This window comes from Balaenoptera musculus, chromosome 5, assembly GCF_009873245.2.
Source record: "Balaenoptera musculus isolate JJ_BM4_2016_0621 chromosome 5, mBalMus1.pri.v3, whole genome shotgun sequence".
In the NCBI taxonomy this organism is placed as follows: Eukaryota; Metazoa; Chordata; class Mammalia; order Artiodactyla; family Balaenopteridae; genus Balaenoptera; species Balaenoptera musculus.
The window spans coordinates 22,995,423-23,011,184 of record NC_045789.1 but is presented as its reverse complement, the minus strand read 5'-3'; the positions used below and the strand labels follow the sequence as shown (position 1 = coordinate 23,011,184).

Below are 15,762 nucleotides of genomic sequence, written 5' to 3'. Positions count from 1 at the left end.
AAGAGTGAAATATCTTGACCTCTGCAGGGGTCAGTCATAAAGTAAACTTTCTGGTGGCATAAAGTTCCAGGCATTGCTGAGTATAAGGTCTTTTTATTAACATTAATATCTCATAGCTCTCTACCTAATAATTGTCTATGTACAGAGAAAATACACAAAGACAGAAAGTTTTAATTTCAGTAACACCACACTTAACATTTGAAAAATAGAACACAGTGTATTTATGGGAGACATACTATATATTTAGTCTACAGGCAATTCTTAGGCACACACTTGGCACCATGGACCCATCGTCTGGGAGAGGCCTATGCTTGTGGAAGGAATACTGAATTTAGACTCAAAATCAGTGCTCCAGTTCTGCAAGTTCTGGTTCTTCCATTTACTAACTGTGTGACCTGGGCCACCGCACTGACTAACCAAAACTTCCTGAGCTATTGTTTCCCAGATGAGAGGAGTGATGGGGTTTTGTTTGGTTTTTTGTTTGTTTTGCTTGTTTTGTTTTGTTTGGGTGCTGATGGGAGGGACGAAGAGTACGTGAAGACGCGGTTTCGGTATACCTGGAAAGAAGAGCGTGGATGGTTGATCTCCACACAGTAGCGGGGAGGGGGGTCCAACAAGCCCAGGCTACGGGGGCTCCCATGCAGGGCTGCGTCTCTAGGAGTTGTGTCAAACACAACTCTCTGTTTTGAGAGGAAACTGCCCACGTGATTGACTGTACCAACACTGAAGAGGTAGCAAAGCAAAAAGAGGACAAATATTAAAATCCAGTTTGACTGCACCCTGTTTTTCATTTAGGATGGCTCAGAAGAGGCAGATAAAATTCATGTTGTTCACAAAGCAGGCTAGTTGCATGCATTAATGAAGGAATGCATTAATAACGATGGAAATACCATTGCAAATAACATTTGATAACTACTAAACATCCATTTAAGGTAGTCACTTGCCTGTATACATCTGCGTAGTCTTAATTTCCTTCACCCCATATAACTGGAAATAATAACCAGTGTGGAAAAAAAGAATGAATATCTAGATTTTATAATGAGGAAAGTTTTTTTTTAATCCAGTTTAACTGGATACAAAAATTTAAATACTGTAGATTTATTCACATTCGTTTCTCATGATCTAAGTCTCATAATTGTGCCTCATGATATGACTGTGTATGTCCTTACACGTATGCCCATTTAACTTGTGTACCTCTCAGACAGCAGCTTCTCTTTGTTCAGATTAATTACTTGAAACTTCAGTGAATTAAAAGAAACCTTTCTGTGAAATGTTCAGACAGTGCTTTGCCATTACCAGCTGTGCTTGATAGAATGAACAGGAAAGAAAGCATCAAGAAACTACATCTTACGGTCACACACCTACTTTTCCCATCAGCTGTTTTTCCCCAATGGTCTACACCGTCGGGCTATTACTTCCCCTCTGAGTACAGTCTCCGAGTAGTGACTTGGGCTGTGTGTGAGGAGTTCTCTACCACTTTACCTCCTGTTCCTTAAGGGCCAGTCCTTAAAAGTTGCCATCATTTGATTTGACTGACTGACACATAATTATAGAATCAAGAGACCCAATTCAACCCCCCATGTTTAAGTTATCCCAGACACCTGAGACCCAATTCTATCTTTAAAGATGTTGGGAGATTTCGTATCTTTGGTCCGGGTCACACACTCCTAATTCTCACCATCAACAATTCTCACTAGCAGGATTTTTTTTTTTTTTACACATGTCAAAGCTTTCGAATGTCACAATTAATTAGAATTTCATCAAATAGCAATCTGCTGATGAATCCATTCCAGCAGTCTTCTGTAAATGTCTCTCCTACTAGCTAAGAAGCCCATTTTGGCCAGGCAGGCAGTAAGGATGAAGAGGTAAGGTGAGGATGTCTCATTCCCGACTTAAAATGAGCCCCACCTGAGGGCTTATTCCCTTTCCTTCGGAGGAGCACAGATTGTTAGCTGAAAATGCGGTTCTTGTTCCTTAGCCAGTCCCATCAGAAACAGACTGGACCTGGTCTCAGATTTTCCCAGAGCCGTGCTCTATTACTGTCGCCCTGTAGCCTCTGCAATCCCACCTGTGGTAAGGCCAGGTTTGAGGACCACTGGGTTCTTTTTGTATGGAAATGTAATGTGTGCCTCTCGGGATCCCGTAGGTCCCTAAGGCGGGACCTACCCCCTCCCCCTATCCCCTGTGCTTTCCTTCACATGTGGAGTGGCTGCATTCTCTTCTCTTCCTGTCTTTCCAGGAGCAGCATCCGGTCGGGCTTCCCCGGGCCGCGGGCCCCATGCAGTCCTCCGTGCCCCCGGGCTCCGGCGGCATGGTCTCCGGAGCCGGTCCAGCGGGGCCCAGCTTCCTGGGCGGCCAGCCCCAGGCAGCCCTCATGAAGCAGATGCTCCTGGACCAGCGGGCGCAGCTGATAGAGCAGCAGAGGCAGCAGATGCTGGCGGAGCAGGTAACTCACGCCCGCGGTGGGATCCGTTCGTGCGGCAGACACTCACTCGGTGCCTGGTGCCTGTGAGGGAGTCTCGGTTCGTGTCCTTCATCAAGAAATTCACAAGCAGGCATTTCCTGAGATCACAGAGGAACCTGCAGAATTTAGACCTTTCCGTTCGTTAGGCTTTTGCTTAGAATGAATGAGTGTGTTCTGAAAAGACAGGCTTCAGCCATCCATTTGAAGACCCATTTGCCAGAGACCGTTCTTCAGTTCAAGTCTGGCTCTTTTCTTCTGGCTTCTGGTACCGGGGTCTGTAGAATCAGCATGGGGGGCAAGGGTGGAAGGGGGCTGGCTCACATTCTTCGTAAAGTCTGCTATTTCCAGCATGAAGAAAAAAGAAAATAATTCAGAGAACTTTGCTTCTTGGAGGAAAGTGTCAGAAGGAGGGATTGAGAAGAATTCTTACACAATTGGTCATGAACAATGGAACAGGAACAATAGCTGAATAATAGGGCCCACAGAACTACCTGGAAACCTGAACTCGGGGTCACAGAAAGGGTGCAAACTTGAGAAAATTCCCAGCAGCTTTGAACACAGCTCAGGAAATGTTTGAGTTAAAGGCCTAACACAGAGAAAGCTTTACCTGAGGCATCTTTGACAACCCTTGACATATATAATTCCTCCAGCTTTGAAAGAAAGCCTTCCATGCGGGCTACTCCTCTCAGTTTCAGTGTGTTTTGTTTTTCGAGATGCCCATGCCCGATTTCGCGTTATCTCGGGAAAGGCCTGAGGACTTCCCCAGGAGGTCCCTGGGTGCCTTCCATGGGGGCCTATCCAGCGCGTCTCACCCTTCTGTTATAGGAGACGTGAGGCTGTCATCTAAGGCTCAAGGCCCACAATTACCCTTCTAGAATGTTCCTAATAGGATCAGAATTTTGGAAATGTATTAACCATCCTCCACCATATCTATAGGAGAGGTTGTGTAGGACACAAGACGCGTCGAGGTCCTTAGTAACCAAGGGCAGCAGTTCAAAGTAACACCAGTCATCCCCCAAATAGAAAAATTGTACACTGTTGAGCACAGTACTTATGTTCCCTTGTTCGCTTTTGTTCTTGAACAGCTGTGTAATTATCTCCCTTTTTACCAAGGTCAGTCAGCTGCCTGGCAGCTCTTGTACAAACAAACCTCTATCCCTCTCACCCTGCGTAAGGTGTGTGACAAGGAGCCATGCTCATATCTCTCAGACAGTGATAAATGGAGCTGCCGAGGGGAAGCTGGGCTTTGCAGATCCGCCCCTCAGCCAATCCCAGGAAATTTCAGGTGTGCCTGATACTTGGAGGGATGGTCTTTGATGCCTGTGCTGCGACCAAGACACAAAGGGGAGTCGGGGTAACCAGGCCAAACTCAGCTGTGCCAGCCCAGGGGTGTCCCCACTTGGCAAGGTCAGCCAACTCCGGGAATGAGGGGGAAGGCAGAAGACTGGGAGCATGGATTTCACAGGATGGTGCCCACAGACCATGAGGTGAGAGAGTGCGGGACCCCTCAGAACCCGGGACACAGAAAGACAGACATAGGGCTCCTCAGAAGAGATGAGGAAATGGGAAACTGGAAAAAAATGAGTATAATTCCTTAATGACTGTGTTCCGGGAGCTGAAGAGGGACCAAGGAAAGAACAGTTCACTCTGGGTCACATCCTTTGCTTATGGTGTGATTTTGGAAAAACCACCTAACCTCTCTCCTCATCTGCCAAATAAGGTTTTCCTAATCTCCCAGCCTTCCTCCTGATGCTCAACATGAGTAATGAGCGTAAAACCCTTTGGAAACTGCACAAGGTGTGGATCTGCCACTTGACCCTGGTGTCACAGAAGGCAGTGTAAGAGCTGCAGCCACACGTGCCAGCCATCCTGTGGGACTAGCCCAGAAGTTAGTCAGAGGGATGTAGCATCTCACCTGCACCTGGGGAAAGTGCTTATTGATGCCTACACTTTTGAGGTTGAATGTGGCCACATTAACGCCAAGCTGATTTTCTTGGTCCCTGCAGCGGCAGTGAAAGCATCCTAACACTTTCAATTTTGCCAACAGCGTACTGGGAACACTTGGGTTTCCGGAAAGGACACGTGAGGGAAAACAGAAAGACTGGGGATATCTTGCATATCTTTGGGAACTTTCAAATGGTTCTCAGTGGACTTAGAACAGAGCAAGTTGAAAGCAGGTGTGAATTAACATTTAATGCGTTATTCTCAAGAGCACAGAGTGTGTCAAATCCCACCCATTCACAAAGGTTCAACGGAATCTGGAATTTTGGATCTGAAAGAAACATTGAGGATCATGAAGTCCCTTTATTTTACACACGAGGAGACTGAGACCAGGGAGCTTACATGATTTTTTTCGGAGATCGCAGAGCTAGAGAGGGGCAGAGCCAGGACTGGCACCTGGGCCCCCTGACTCCTGACTGCCAATCCACCCCAGGCTACCCCAGGGCTGATGCCCAGTTGTAAGTGGGACCGTTAAATTCTTATGTAATATGGGAAGTTTGGCTTCTGAGAAGCTTTTAAATGCTCCCCTTACTCTCAGTAATGTTCTTAGATTGCTGCCTAGAAGATTAGCATGGTTTCTTGTCTACGCCGTGTCTATACAATTAATACATTTCAACGGTTTCGTGCAAAACACCACAGGATGGGGTGAACAGAGGCCGTTCTTTTCTTTTGTTGCCAGTGCTGGCTGGCCTTGTCAAGAAAAAGAAAGAGAAAGAAAATTATAGAGCTGCCCAGGAACAAAAACAAGAGAAAAAATAGAAATAAACACATGTGTTAAGAAGTGGTCAATGTGTGTTATTTTTATAATGAACACTGTAAAGATCCGGGCCCTCGTTGTCTGTTTTCCTAGGCCTTGCAGATGAAAGGTGCTTGATGCATATTCCACAGCTGCAGAGGAGGTTAGATGACAGGCCGAAGGTCACGCAGCTACTTGACGGCAGACCCAGAACGAAAACCCCATTCTTTGCTCTTTCCACCTCACTCTTATTTTCTCTCCCTTTTCACATACAGCATGATAATGACCATAATAGCCTTCCCTGTATATTGGTAACAATGCCGGCAGTGCAAAAGCCCCGTGACTGGAAGAAGAAAAATTAAAACGCAGGCCTCCTGGCTCCTGGTGTACGTGGAATCCCACGCGGTTTCCTCAAGGCAGTAAATGCTGTATGTTTGACTTGTGGAGATGTATTTTGCAGGCAGCGTGGCTTCCTGGGAATAAAATGAGCCTTTTTTTTAATAGGCCCTGAGAATCCCATCTTCCTATACCCGAAGCATCTACCTTAGGTCATTAAAAGTTAGCTGCTTGTCCGTTTGAGCTCGGTACCCACCATGCTGAGGAAAGCACGCAGGCTGATGTCGGAAAAGCAAAGTCAGAACCGCCTCCCTGGCTATACCTCCCTCGTAAGCCAGCAAGTCCACACGGCAGAAATGCCGCAGATGTTCACCGAGGATGTTTGCAGCAGGGGGGGCTCTGACAGCCGAAAACCAGAAGCTCCCTAAACAGCCACCCCTAGTAGCATGGGCAAAGACATCGTAGGATGTTCTTATGGGGGGAATGCTACTCGACAGTGAGAATGAATGGACCCCACCGCAGGCATCACCGTGGATGGAGCTCCCAAACGCAGTGAATGCAAGAAGCCAGACCCCAAAAAACAGGCTCAAGTACATTGTCTCAGGCCGCTTCTCTGAAGCACAGAAGCAGATATAACTAACCTGTTGCTAGGCTGGGATAGTGCGCCCACGGGTCAGGTGAAGGGCGGTGGCTGGGAAGGGGCAGGAGGGGCTTCTAGCAGCATTCTGCGTCTCGACCCACGAGCGTGTTCCTTTGTGAAAATCCATCGCATGGGGCACGGATGCTACACGCTTGTGCCCTGACCTGTATGCGTGTTACTCTTCAGCATAGAATTCAGTTTTTGAAAACCGCCTTCCTCAGAACAGCCAGGAGATCTAACTGTGCGCCTCCTCCCGCCCCGCCCCCCGGCCCTCCTTGTCCTATCGTTTCAGCAGCTGCAGCCGCCACAGCTACCCCGGCAGCACCTCCAGCGGCCCCGCAACCCGTACCCAGTGCAGCAGGTCGCCCAGTTTCAAGGTGAGGCCGGTGCACACCTCTGCCATTGTATCCCTTCCAGTGGGCAAGTGTAAGTGAATGCAGAGCCAGTGACAATGCCACGGCTGCTGTGTTTGTGTCCAGGTAACATTAAAAATCTTTAAGAACTGATGGTGCCAACCAATCAGAATCCCAGGCGTTAACCTTTGGGTCACTGGGGCCCAGAGAGGTCCTGGTGGGCCCGGGGCAGGGGCGGGGTGGCGGTGGGAGTGAGACTGGAGCAGCCGTTCTTTACCAAAGGTACGGAAGTTATTTCGGGGGTTTAACAACCAGCAAAGACATCCAGGCACCAACTGACCTAATGTCAGCCCTGTTTAAGTCCGGATCGTCATCTCAGTGGCCATGGCGAAGAGCGGGGGGAATCCCGTGTCACATCTTTCTAGCTAATCCCAGCAGGTCACCTGACCAAAGCCCTCACTTCCAGCAACCGAAGTAAAAGGATCTGGCTTTCGGCAACCACTAATCTCTGCTGAACATAGAAGACAAATAGGGACTTGAGTTTGATTGGACTTTCTTGATCCTGCCGCCCTTTGCACAAATCCTCAATCATGGCCCCAGGAGTAATGGGTGCACTGTTTGTCTGGCGTTGCCATTCCTCTGTAAAGTAGAAGGTCCACTCAAATATCAATCCCTTCCGTCTCTAACAGAGAGAGCCCCTGTGGGTCTTGTATGGGGTGAAGGATGAGTCTGAGGACCCTTCCCAATCTCATCCACAGGCGTTTTCAGGGGGCCACAGGGGTCATGAAGCAGCAGAAATCCTAATTCCTGTCCTCTGTCCTTTCTGAAGACCTAGATCAATGCATCCTAACTTCCCAAATGTTACCTATCGCTTTGACAATCTGCCAAAAGCTATGAAGCCCCTTGTACAGAAATATCCATATATATAAATAAATACAAATTTTGTGGATCATTTCACAAGTGTTACCCTTTTCCATAGACGGTGGGTGAAAATTTTGTGATCTAGGGTAGACTTTTTCAGTCTTTGGGTTGCAACACTCAAGTAGGTTGAGAAGATAATTGGCCACAACCAACATTTTTTAACGAAATAATAGGAATGATTGGAGTGTATCATAATTAAGGCAACTTTTGTTTCTGTCCTAAACCCACATGTGTATGTACTGTGAGTTGTGGCTTAAAGAGTCTGAAAGCCGCTGATGTTCACGGCCAGATCTCCCTGAAGATTGCCTGTGGACCCCCTGGGGCTTGAGCCGCCATCACCCCCTCCCATCCCTGGGACATTTATATCACTTCAAATCCCTTTGGACTCGACACAGGGAAGGACAAAGGGAATTGTTCTGTGCACTAAATTAGTGCCAATACTCTTTGAAGAATTCTGTTTCTCACTTGGTCAATGGTGCGGAGGAGTGGGAAATAGTCACGTTACATGTGTAGTTTTTGTCGCAGACTCGGAGCCCTCTTTTGTACCTGTGGTTCTCAGACTTGAGCCTGCATCAGATCACCAGCACAGCTGGTTCAAAACAGAAGCCCGCCCTCACCCCCGGAGTCTCTGATTCAGTAGGTCTGGAGCAGGGCCTGAGAATTTGCATCTCTAACAGGTTCCCCAGAGTTGCTGTTGCTACTGGCCCAGGGCCATACTTTGGGAACTGGTGCTTTATATTATGAACTAATTTAAACCATTAAATCTGGTAAAGCTGGTATTGTGTCCCTTGAGTTTTCTAGGTTCATAACTCATGTATTATTTTTTGGCATACAGGGACCCACCAAAATTTAATAACTCCTCTATGTTATGAGTTATTCTGAATGGTTTGGGTCCAATTTAAAAGTTCTACTCTTTGAACTTTTCTAAAACCCCAAATCACAGGTAATCAACCTAAAAAACTTAGCTACACTTAGGCTAAACAACCAGTGACATTTTAGGGTTCCTAAGCTGGTTGATATGATAATTTTTAAATTTTTCTTCTGTATTTTCATGTACTTTACTGACATCCTAGATATCATAATGTTATGTATCTGGGAAAATAGCAAATTGATAGATAAAAAAATATTGTCCTTGGAGAGAAGTTCTGTTAGGAATAACTTGTCTGAGGCCTACAGGTCCACTGACCACTACAGTTTTCAAAGGTTTTAAAGACGAACTTTCTCTTACTGAGTTCTGTGTCTCCGGGCAATGTTACATGCCTAGGGGAAAAGCTTATTTTACATAAATATAGACTTCTTGTGAGTGAAAATAGAACACAGACCCTTTTAGGGAAAAAATTGCATGTTACCGTCTCTGTTTGAATATGGAAAATTTTCTTTGACGTTGTGGTGTTAACCAACAGACAAGAAAATTAATTTGACTACAGTATCTCACAGTAGTATCTGTTTTAGACAAAAATAAAAAAGAAGAAAAAGTAGTCTGTTGTTTAACATATGTAGTTGTCAGATAAAGACAAGTTAATTCTTTGAAGGCATTTGAATTTTTTTCCTTTGTATATTTAAAATTACCCAAGTTCATAAAACCAGATTAATATGAGGTATTTTGTTTTTCTTAGGTTGAAAATATGGTGCTGACTGCTGATATTAAAAGGTCTTTTTTTTTTTTAATAAGAATTACATCTGGATAGTGTAGTCATTGACACCAAGTAAAACTAAAGGTTGGCTTGGATTAATGGTTCAATACTTCTTAAGAGGCACTGCAGCATTTTTGCCCTCTAAAGAAAGGAAATTATTTCTCATTCACAGAATTAGTCCAGTCAATATCTAATCCCTCAACATATTTATTCTAAGTTACAACAAAAAATGTCCGAAATATGAAAGTCCTTTCATCTGTTTCCAGCAGCCTGTTTATGTAATTTGGGTCTATCCAATCAATCTCTGAGTCAGCAATATTTTTCCCTTAAATTTTTTTATAAGCAACTCAATAACCCATTTCACCACAGTTGATCAGACTGGCCATGTAGTCAATACAGATTTAGTTGTTAAGGTCACAAAGCTTCATAACAAGATTGCAAGTTGCAATATATACCACCATCCAGTGTTTAATCAGGAACTTTTCTTTAAAATTCCACTTAGATACAATTAAGCTCAAAACAAAAAACTGAAACGCTTCTAGGGATCTCCCCCAGGTCTTTCTGGTTTCCCCACAGTAACCGTTTCATTTTTCAATGCAGCATGATATTGATCTCAAGCCACAAAAACTTGTCATAATCAAAATTCCCATAATTTTCTTTCTTAAAGAAAGAAAGAAAATATGGAGACATATTTGCTGCCCAGAAATCAATAACCCCATCAGGAAGACAAAAACACACTTCAGTTATCTGCCAAGGTGCCAGGCTTAACAAGGTTACACTATTCTCACCTGGTTTCTCATCCAGGTTCCAGGTAGGATCAAATTTGCTTATAGTATCGATTGGCTCCCATGCTGTGCCTTTATTAAATGTCCAGGAAAAAAACTATTTTTCTTTTTTTCATAGACTTAATCATCAGCAGGGACACAGAAAAATCCATTTCTGTGCACCTCCTAGCCCTTGACAACATTGACATGTTCTAAGGGTGACATTTCTATTCTCTTGACTGGTTTAGAAATTTCCCGGAAACATGTAAAGAAGGACTCACTCAAATGTCTAATTAGAGTTGAGTGACTTGGCACTGATATTCTGGTCAACTTTTAAGCAGCATCATTAAAACTGCCTTAGTGGTCATTGCTGATTTGAAGGAGTGGCCTTTGTTGGAGAAATGCATAAAGTTCATTGCCAAGTAGCAAGTAGGAGGATGATTTCTTTTTCTAACTCAGGAAGCTGGCCAGTTTGCACTGACATATTATGATTCAGAGAATCTGGAGCATGTGGAAGTCTACAGAGTGGATCTAAGAAATGTCCCATCTGTCGAAATAGCTTCTTAGCAGAAGTGATAGCCTTTAACCTCTCAAATCCTACTCAAGTCTGAAGGGAAATTAGCCTAATGGTCTTTATTGATCGTATTCTCTACTGAACCATATTCCACTTCACAGATAGGATATGCAAAGTGATCAGCTATTTCTGCCTAATTTAGCCCAGGAGGTGAATTTCCGCTCACCTCCAAAAAGATGGTATCTTAGTGGTTGAGGATGGCATCACATCAAGACGGGTGAGAAACGATTTGTTTCTGAAATGTGAACACAAATAATATCAGGGTATATCAAATAGAAAAGTCAACTACAAAAGCCTGTGTACTGCATGGTCCCAGTTTTCATGTGTCTATTTATATATTAATGTAAGTTAGCAGTGGTCTTCTCTGGATGATGGGAATGACTTTAATTTTCATCTTTATGCTTTTCACTATTTTCCAAACTTTTTACAATCAGCATATGTTACAGTCAGAAAAATAATACTCTGGTTTTTTGAAGGATTTATTACGAGTAGCTCCTTTCATCTAAAAGAATTTTGTCAGTCCCAAAGAAAAGTCCAGCAACCTGTTACCACGCATTGCTTGTAGAGATGAGTGAACGGGTCTGTCCTTTTCTCCCTGCAGGGTCTCCCCAGGACGTCGCAGCCGTGAGAAGCCAGGCGGCCCTCCAGAGCATGCGAACTTCACGGTTGATGGCACAGAACGCAGGCATGATGGGAATGGGACCCTCCCAGAACCCAGGGACAATGGCCACAGCAGCCCAGTCGGAGATGGGCCTGGCCCCTTACAGCACCCCACCTGCCAGCCAACCGGGAATGTACAATATGAGCACAGGAATGACCCAGATGTTGCAGCACCCAAACCAAAGCGGCATGAGTATCACACACAGCCAAGCCCAGGGGCCGAGGCAGCCCACCTCGGGGCAAGGGGTTGGGATGGTGAGTGGTTTTGGTCAGAGCATGCTGGTGAACTCGGCCATTACCCAGCAGCACCAGCAAATGAAGGGGCCGGTCGGCCAGGCCTTGCCCAGGCCCCAGGGCCCGCCGAGGCTGCAAAGCATTATGGGAACGGTCCAGCAGGGAGCACAGAGCTGGCAACAGAGGAGCCTACAGGGGATGCCCGGGAGGACTAGTGGAGAATTAGCATCATTCAACAACGGCGCCAGCTACCCACTGCAGGCTGGCCAGCCGAGGCTGACCAAGCAACACTTCCCGCAGGGACTGAGCCAGGTGGTGGACGCGAACACTGGCACGGTGAGAACCCTCAACCCAGCTGCCCTGGGTCGGCAGATGATGCCACCGCTCCCGGGGCAGCAAGGCACCAGCCAGGCCAGGCCCATGGTCATGTCTGGCCTAAGCCAGGGCGTTCCCGGCATGCCAGCGTTCAGCCAGCCCCCGGCACAGCAGCAGATGTCCAGTGGCGGTTTTGCCTCAAGCAGCCAGAGCCAAGGCTACGAGCGGAACCCCCCTCAGGACATGTCATACAATTACAGTGGCGACGCCGCTGGGGCATCCTTCCCCAGCCTCTCGGACAGTGCCGATCTCGTGGACGCCATCATCAAAGGTGGGCCGGGGGAGGAGTGGATGCAGGAGCTCGATGAATTGTTCGGAAGCCCCTAGTCAAGAGGGGCCCCGGCAGCCACAACCCTAGTGGTTAAAGCTTCAACCGTGAAAAAGAAACAGGATGTTGCCTCATCCTTGTTTTTTTGTTTATTTGACCTGCGTAATCTGAGCAAAACTGCAGCCGGCTGACAGTGGAAGATCCAGGTGCCAATCCACAGCCCCGCTGGGGCCTCATTTCACCTGATTTTCACACAGCAATCAAGACAGACGCCCTGCGAATCCCGCTGCGAGAGAGGGGGACGCACCAGAGACAGGTGGGGAAGATGCTTCTGTAGCCCCTCTGCTTGGCCCTCCCTGTGATCGTCCGGCCCAGCAAGAGCCGCTCTGGCCAAGACAGACTGCTGCCCGACGTGAGGTGGCCGTCAGCCCCTCCTGGCCCTGGTCCAGAGTCTGTAGCTTTGGAGACACAAAGGAGAGAGAGCCTGGGACTGAGAGTCCCACGGAGCCTGCTGGGTGGTGGCACAAGCCAAGAGCACACGTCAGAAGCGCGCTGAACTCCGGCTACAAAGAGATGTCAGGCTTCAAGACATGCTATATGGGTCTGGAGGGTAGGTGCAGAGAACAGTGAGATGTCACAGGAAGACACAGGCTCCTACAGGCCTGTCTCCTGCCTGTGATGACCCTCAGGAATTTTAGAGCCATTGCCTCACAGGGGCATGGAGAAGTGAAGGGGCATAGAGCGTGGAGAAGGATCCTGGCAGTCCTGGGCGGGCAGCCCTCTGCTGGTGACCGGGGTGGCCGTCACTCTGCGGAGTTGAGCTGGCGCCTCCTGAGGACCCGATAGGACCCGATACATCTTGGCAGTTCCCATCTACTCCCGGAGGCCGAGGACGGAGAGGCCCAGGCTGGACGCTGTGTGTCTGCTAGCATGGCCGCCTTTCTCCCCGGTCCCTGCCCTTATTCCTCCTTGCCTCTACCCCAGCCTGCCTTTGCTCCTCCTTGCAGACTAGCCAAGAAGAAATGAAGCTTTTGTGTTTAGGGAGCCCGGGCAGAGGGAAAATAGGTGCAAGAAGAACTTAGACAATGCCTGAAATGCAAAGGCGACACTGGAGTTTTCTTTCTCTGCCTGGAACTGAGCGGGCCACGCGATGCTTCTGGGACACCAGGGAGGACTGGCCTTGACATCGCTGGCTCTGGCTCCCTTTGGGAAAATCCTAGGGGTGAGGCTCTAAAATCAGCCTGGCCCTTCATCCCTACTCACCAGAAAGACAAATCTCAAACCCTGAAAGTTGAGGAACTGAAAAATCAATTGCTCCACTTCGCACATTTTGATAACGAAAAGGAAGCAGGTATGGTTCCTTTCCTGTGGGCAAAGTGATCCACTCCTGAAGTTCTGTACAGCCGTTCTCTTTGTAATTCACTCAAATCTGCCCTAACTGAAGTCTGTCTGAAGGGATCCACAACCTCCACTGTCGTAAAGCTGATCCCATCCGTCCTTTCCTCCCCTCCCGCTGTCATGTTTTGGAGGCCGCATGGCATAACCATTGTCCTAAGTGAGTGAGAGTGGCGTGAGCTTTCCTCCCGCCACCCCCTCCCTCCGCGTCCAAAAGGCAGGCTCCCTTCTGCGCACTCACGTGTTAACTCGCCACACCAGAGCCCCAGCCCAGCCACGGGAGCCGGACTGGCTGTACTGGGGGCGGGTCCTGGGAAGGAAGGGGGTTCGAATGAAGAGCTGGGGCAGAGGGTGCAGAGAGGCGGCAGGCAGGCAAACACTGGCCTTGACTTGCTCGCCAGGTACCAAGGTCATAGCCCTACTCAGCCAGGGGCAGGATGGAGAACAAGTGGGCCACTCCTGGGAAGAGGTGCTGGGTGGCAGGCTGACTGTGAACTCCCTGTGTGGGGAGGGACACTGCCAGGGAAACTCTTGGGTGGAAACAGATGAAAACCAAAAACAAACAGAAGAAAGTAAACAAATGAGAAGACACAGAATATATAATTACCTTTTTCTGAAAGGTACAGGAAGTAAATGTATAAGAAATGATGAGAAACTGGAGGTGGCTGACGGAGGGGGAGGGGCTCTCCATGCTCTTTTTAAAGCTTCCTCCAAATGCTCAGTACTGGGACCAACGACATAGAGAGGTAGATTTTAACAAGGTGGTTTTGTTTTGTTTTTTCTTTTTACTACGGTGCTGATGTATATGTAATGTCTAAAAAAAAAGTTATTTGTAAATAAGTTTTTACAATATGACAGATATCACTGGGTCTACTATCTGTAAAAAATATACATATAAATATATATATACTGTTTGTTTAAAATAGAGTATTTTTATTTCATTCCTTAACTCATCATCCCAGCAGTGGTATTGCACTTCAGATGACATCATATTACTAATTTGTACTGTATGACCTATGGCAACTTCCTCCATTTGATTCAGATTTTTCTAGTTTTCTGTTTTTACTTTGTACATTGAGCATTGCTTATTTCCTTTTAAGAAATGTACAGAACTCTGAAATGTAGAAATGATGTTGACATACCACTTTTAAAGAAAAAAACAAATAAAAGATCATTATCTGAACCAATCCAAAGTTGAGTTTATTTTAGAACTGTCACTGGAGCTCCAGCCTTAGTTAAGCAGATGGATTATGCCTGGGTTTTAATTGATTAACTGCAGTTCTTGTCTCAAAATTTTTATATCATTATTTAAACATTTAAGTAACAGTGGAGATCAATCATTCCCAGCCTTTTTAATTCCACCACGCTATTAAAATGTTCTAAATTTGCACTCCAGGAGATGTGGCAAAGGTAAAAGAAGAGAGTCATCTATGAAAGGAATATACTGAATCCATTTGTAGACTCGGAACCATAACAATTCAAATTCCACCTGGTTCACTCAGAGAACTTGGAAACTGATAGTAAACTTCTTATTTAAAAAGGAAGAAAACTCAAGGAATATACTGGGGGGAAAGTAACGATGGGCCTTGCCCCACTGTGATGAACACTGTCGCTACACACACACACACACACACGCACACCCGTGTGTGGCTGCGTCTCTTTGGAGAACAGCCTGGCTTGGCCAGCACCACCCACAGAGAGTTGAATGTGCTTAGACGTTTACATCCCTCCAGACTGACGTTAGCCCATGACCTGCTGGTGCAGGAGCATGAGAGCCCAGTTAACTTACCTGGACAAACCCTGAGATGGCATTTCTGTTCCAAGGTCCCCTGCAGGATCAGGCAGAGGCTGGGACTTTGCCAGAAGGTGCCCCCTTGCTTGGCTTCCTGCCTTTTTCTGCCCTGTTTCCCCCACTCCCTCAGTTTCCCTCCTGGGAGCCCTTCGGTGACAAATCACACACATGTGAATCCACTCCACTTCTAGAAGACCTGACCTAAGTCTTCCCATCAAACTTTAAAAAGCATGGTAAAGCAACATGTTTCAAAACTGTCTGGGTGAAGCAGAAAAAGAGGCCACAAGAATAGAATAAGTTCATCATCAAAAATAGATCCAAAGCAAAGGTGAGTTTTAATATGTACAAACCAAGAGAAAGAATGAACTTGACTCTGGAAAAAGAGGCCAGCCCTACCCTGTGGTAGGCCACAGGCTGGCTGTGGTTCCAGACCAGCTGACAAATAACACCATGTAAAAAACAGTGTGACACTGGGCTTTGTCCCAGTGATATGGGCGTAGTGACATGAGATCAAAAATGAACTGATTCGCAGGTGGGGATGGGAAGGCTGACAACAGAATAAAAACATGGAGTCTGAGAAGGGCTGAGTACTACTCCTTGTCCTGATGAGTCAAA

The 15,762-nt window shown here is 46.7% G+C and overlaps 2 protein-coding genes across 3 annotated transcripts in view; one reads left to right on the top strand and one right to left on the bottom strand.

Moving 5' to 3' along the window:
- The window catches only part of MAML3 (mastermind like transcriptional coactivator 3), a 417,508-nt gene extending 404,169 nt beyond the window's left edge, over positions 1-13,339 (top strand). Inside the window, exons 3-5 of one of the 2 annotated variants that reach the window (XM_036853304.1) lie at positions 2,240-2,446; positions 6,473-6,554; positions 11,025-13,339. In XM_036853304.1, the coding sequence (XP_036709199.1) occupies positions 2,240-2,446; positions 6,473-6,554; positions 11,025-12,019 (1,284 nt within the window). In that variant the 3' untranslated portion in view covers positions 12,020-13,339. Of the gene's footprint in view, positions 1-2,239; positions 2,447-6,469; positions 6,555-11,024 lie in introns of both variants that reach the window. The other variant, XM_036853303.1, reaches the window with a different exon arrangement.
- Positions 13,340-13,485: 146 nt separating this feature from the next.
- Positions 13,486-15,762, bottom strand: part of MGST2 (microsomal glutathione S-transferase 2) — a 35,957-nt gene continuing 33,680 nt past the window's right edge. Inside the window, exon 6 of the mRNA XM_036853305.1 lies at positions 13,486-14,079. The gene's annotated coding sequence lies outside the window, so the exon portion shown is untranslated. The remainder of the gene's footprint in view (positions 14,080-15,762) is intronic.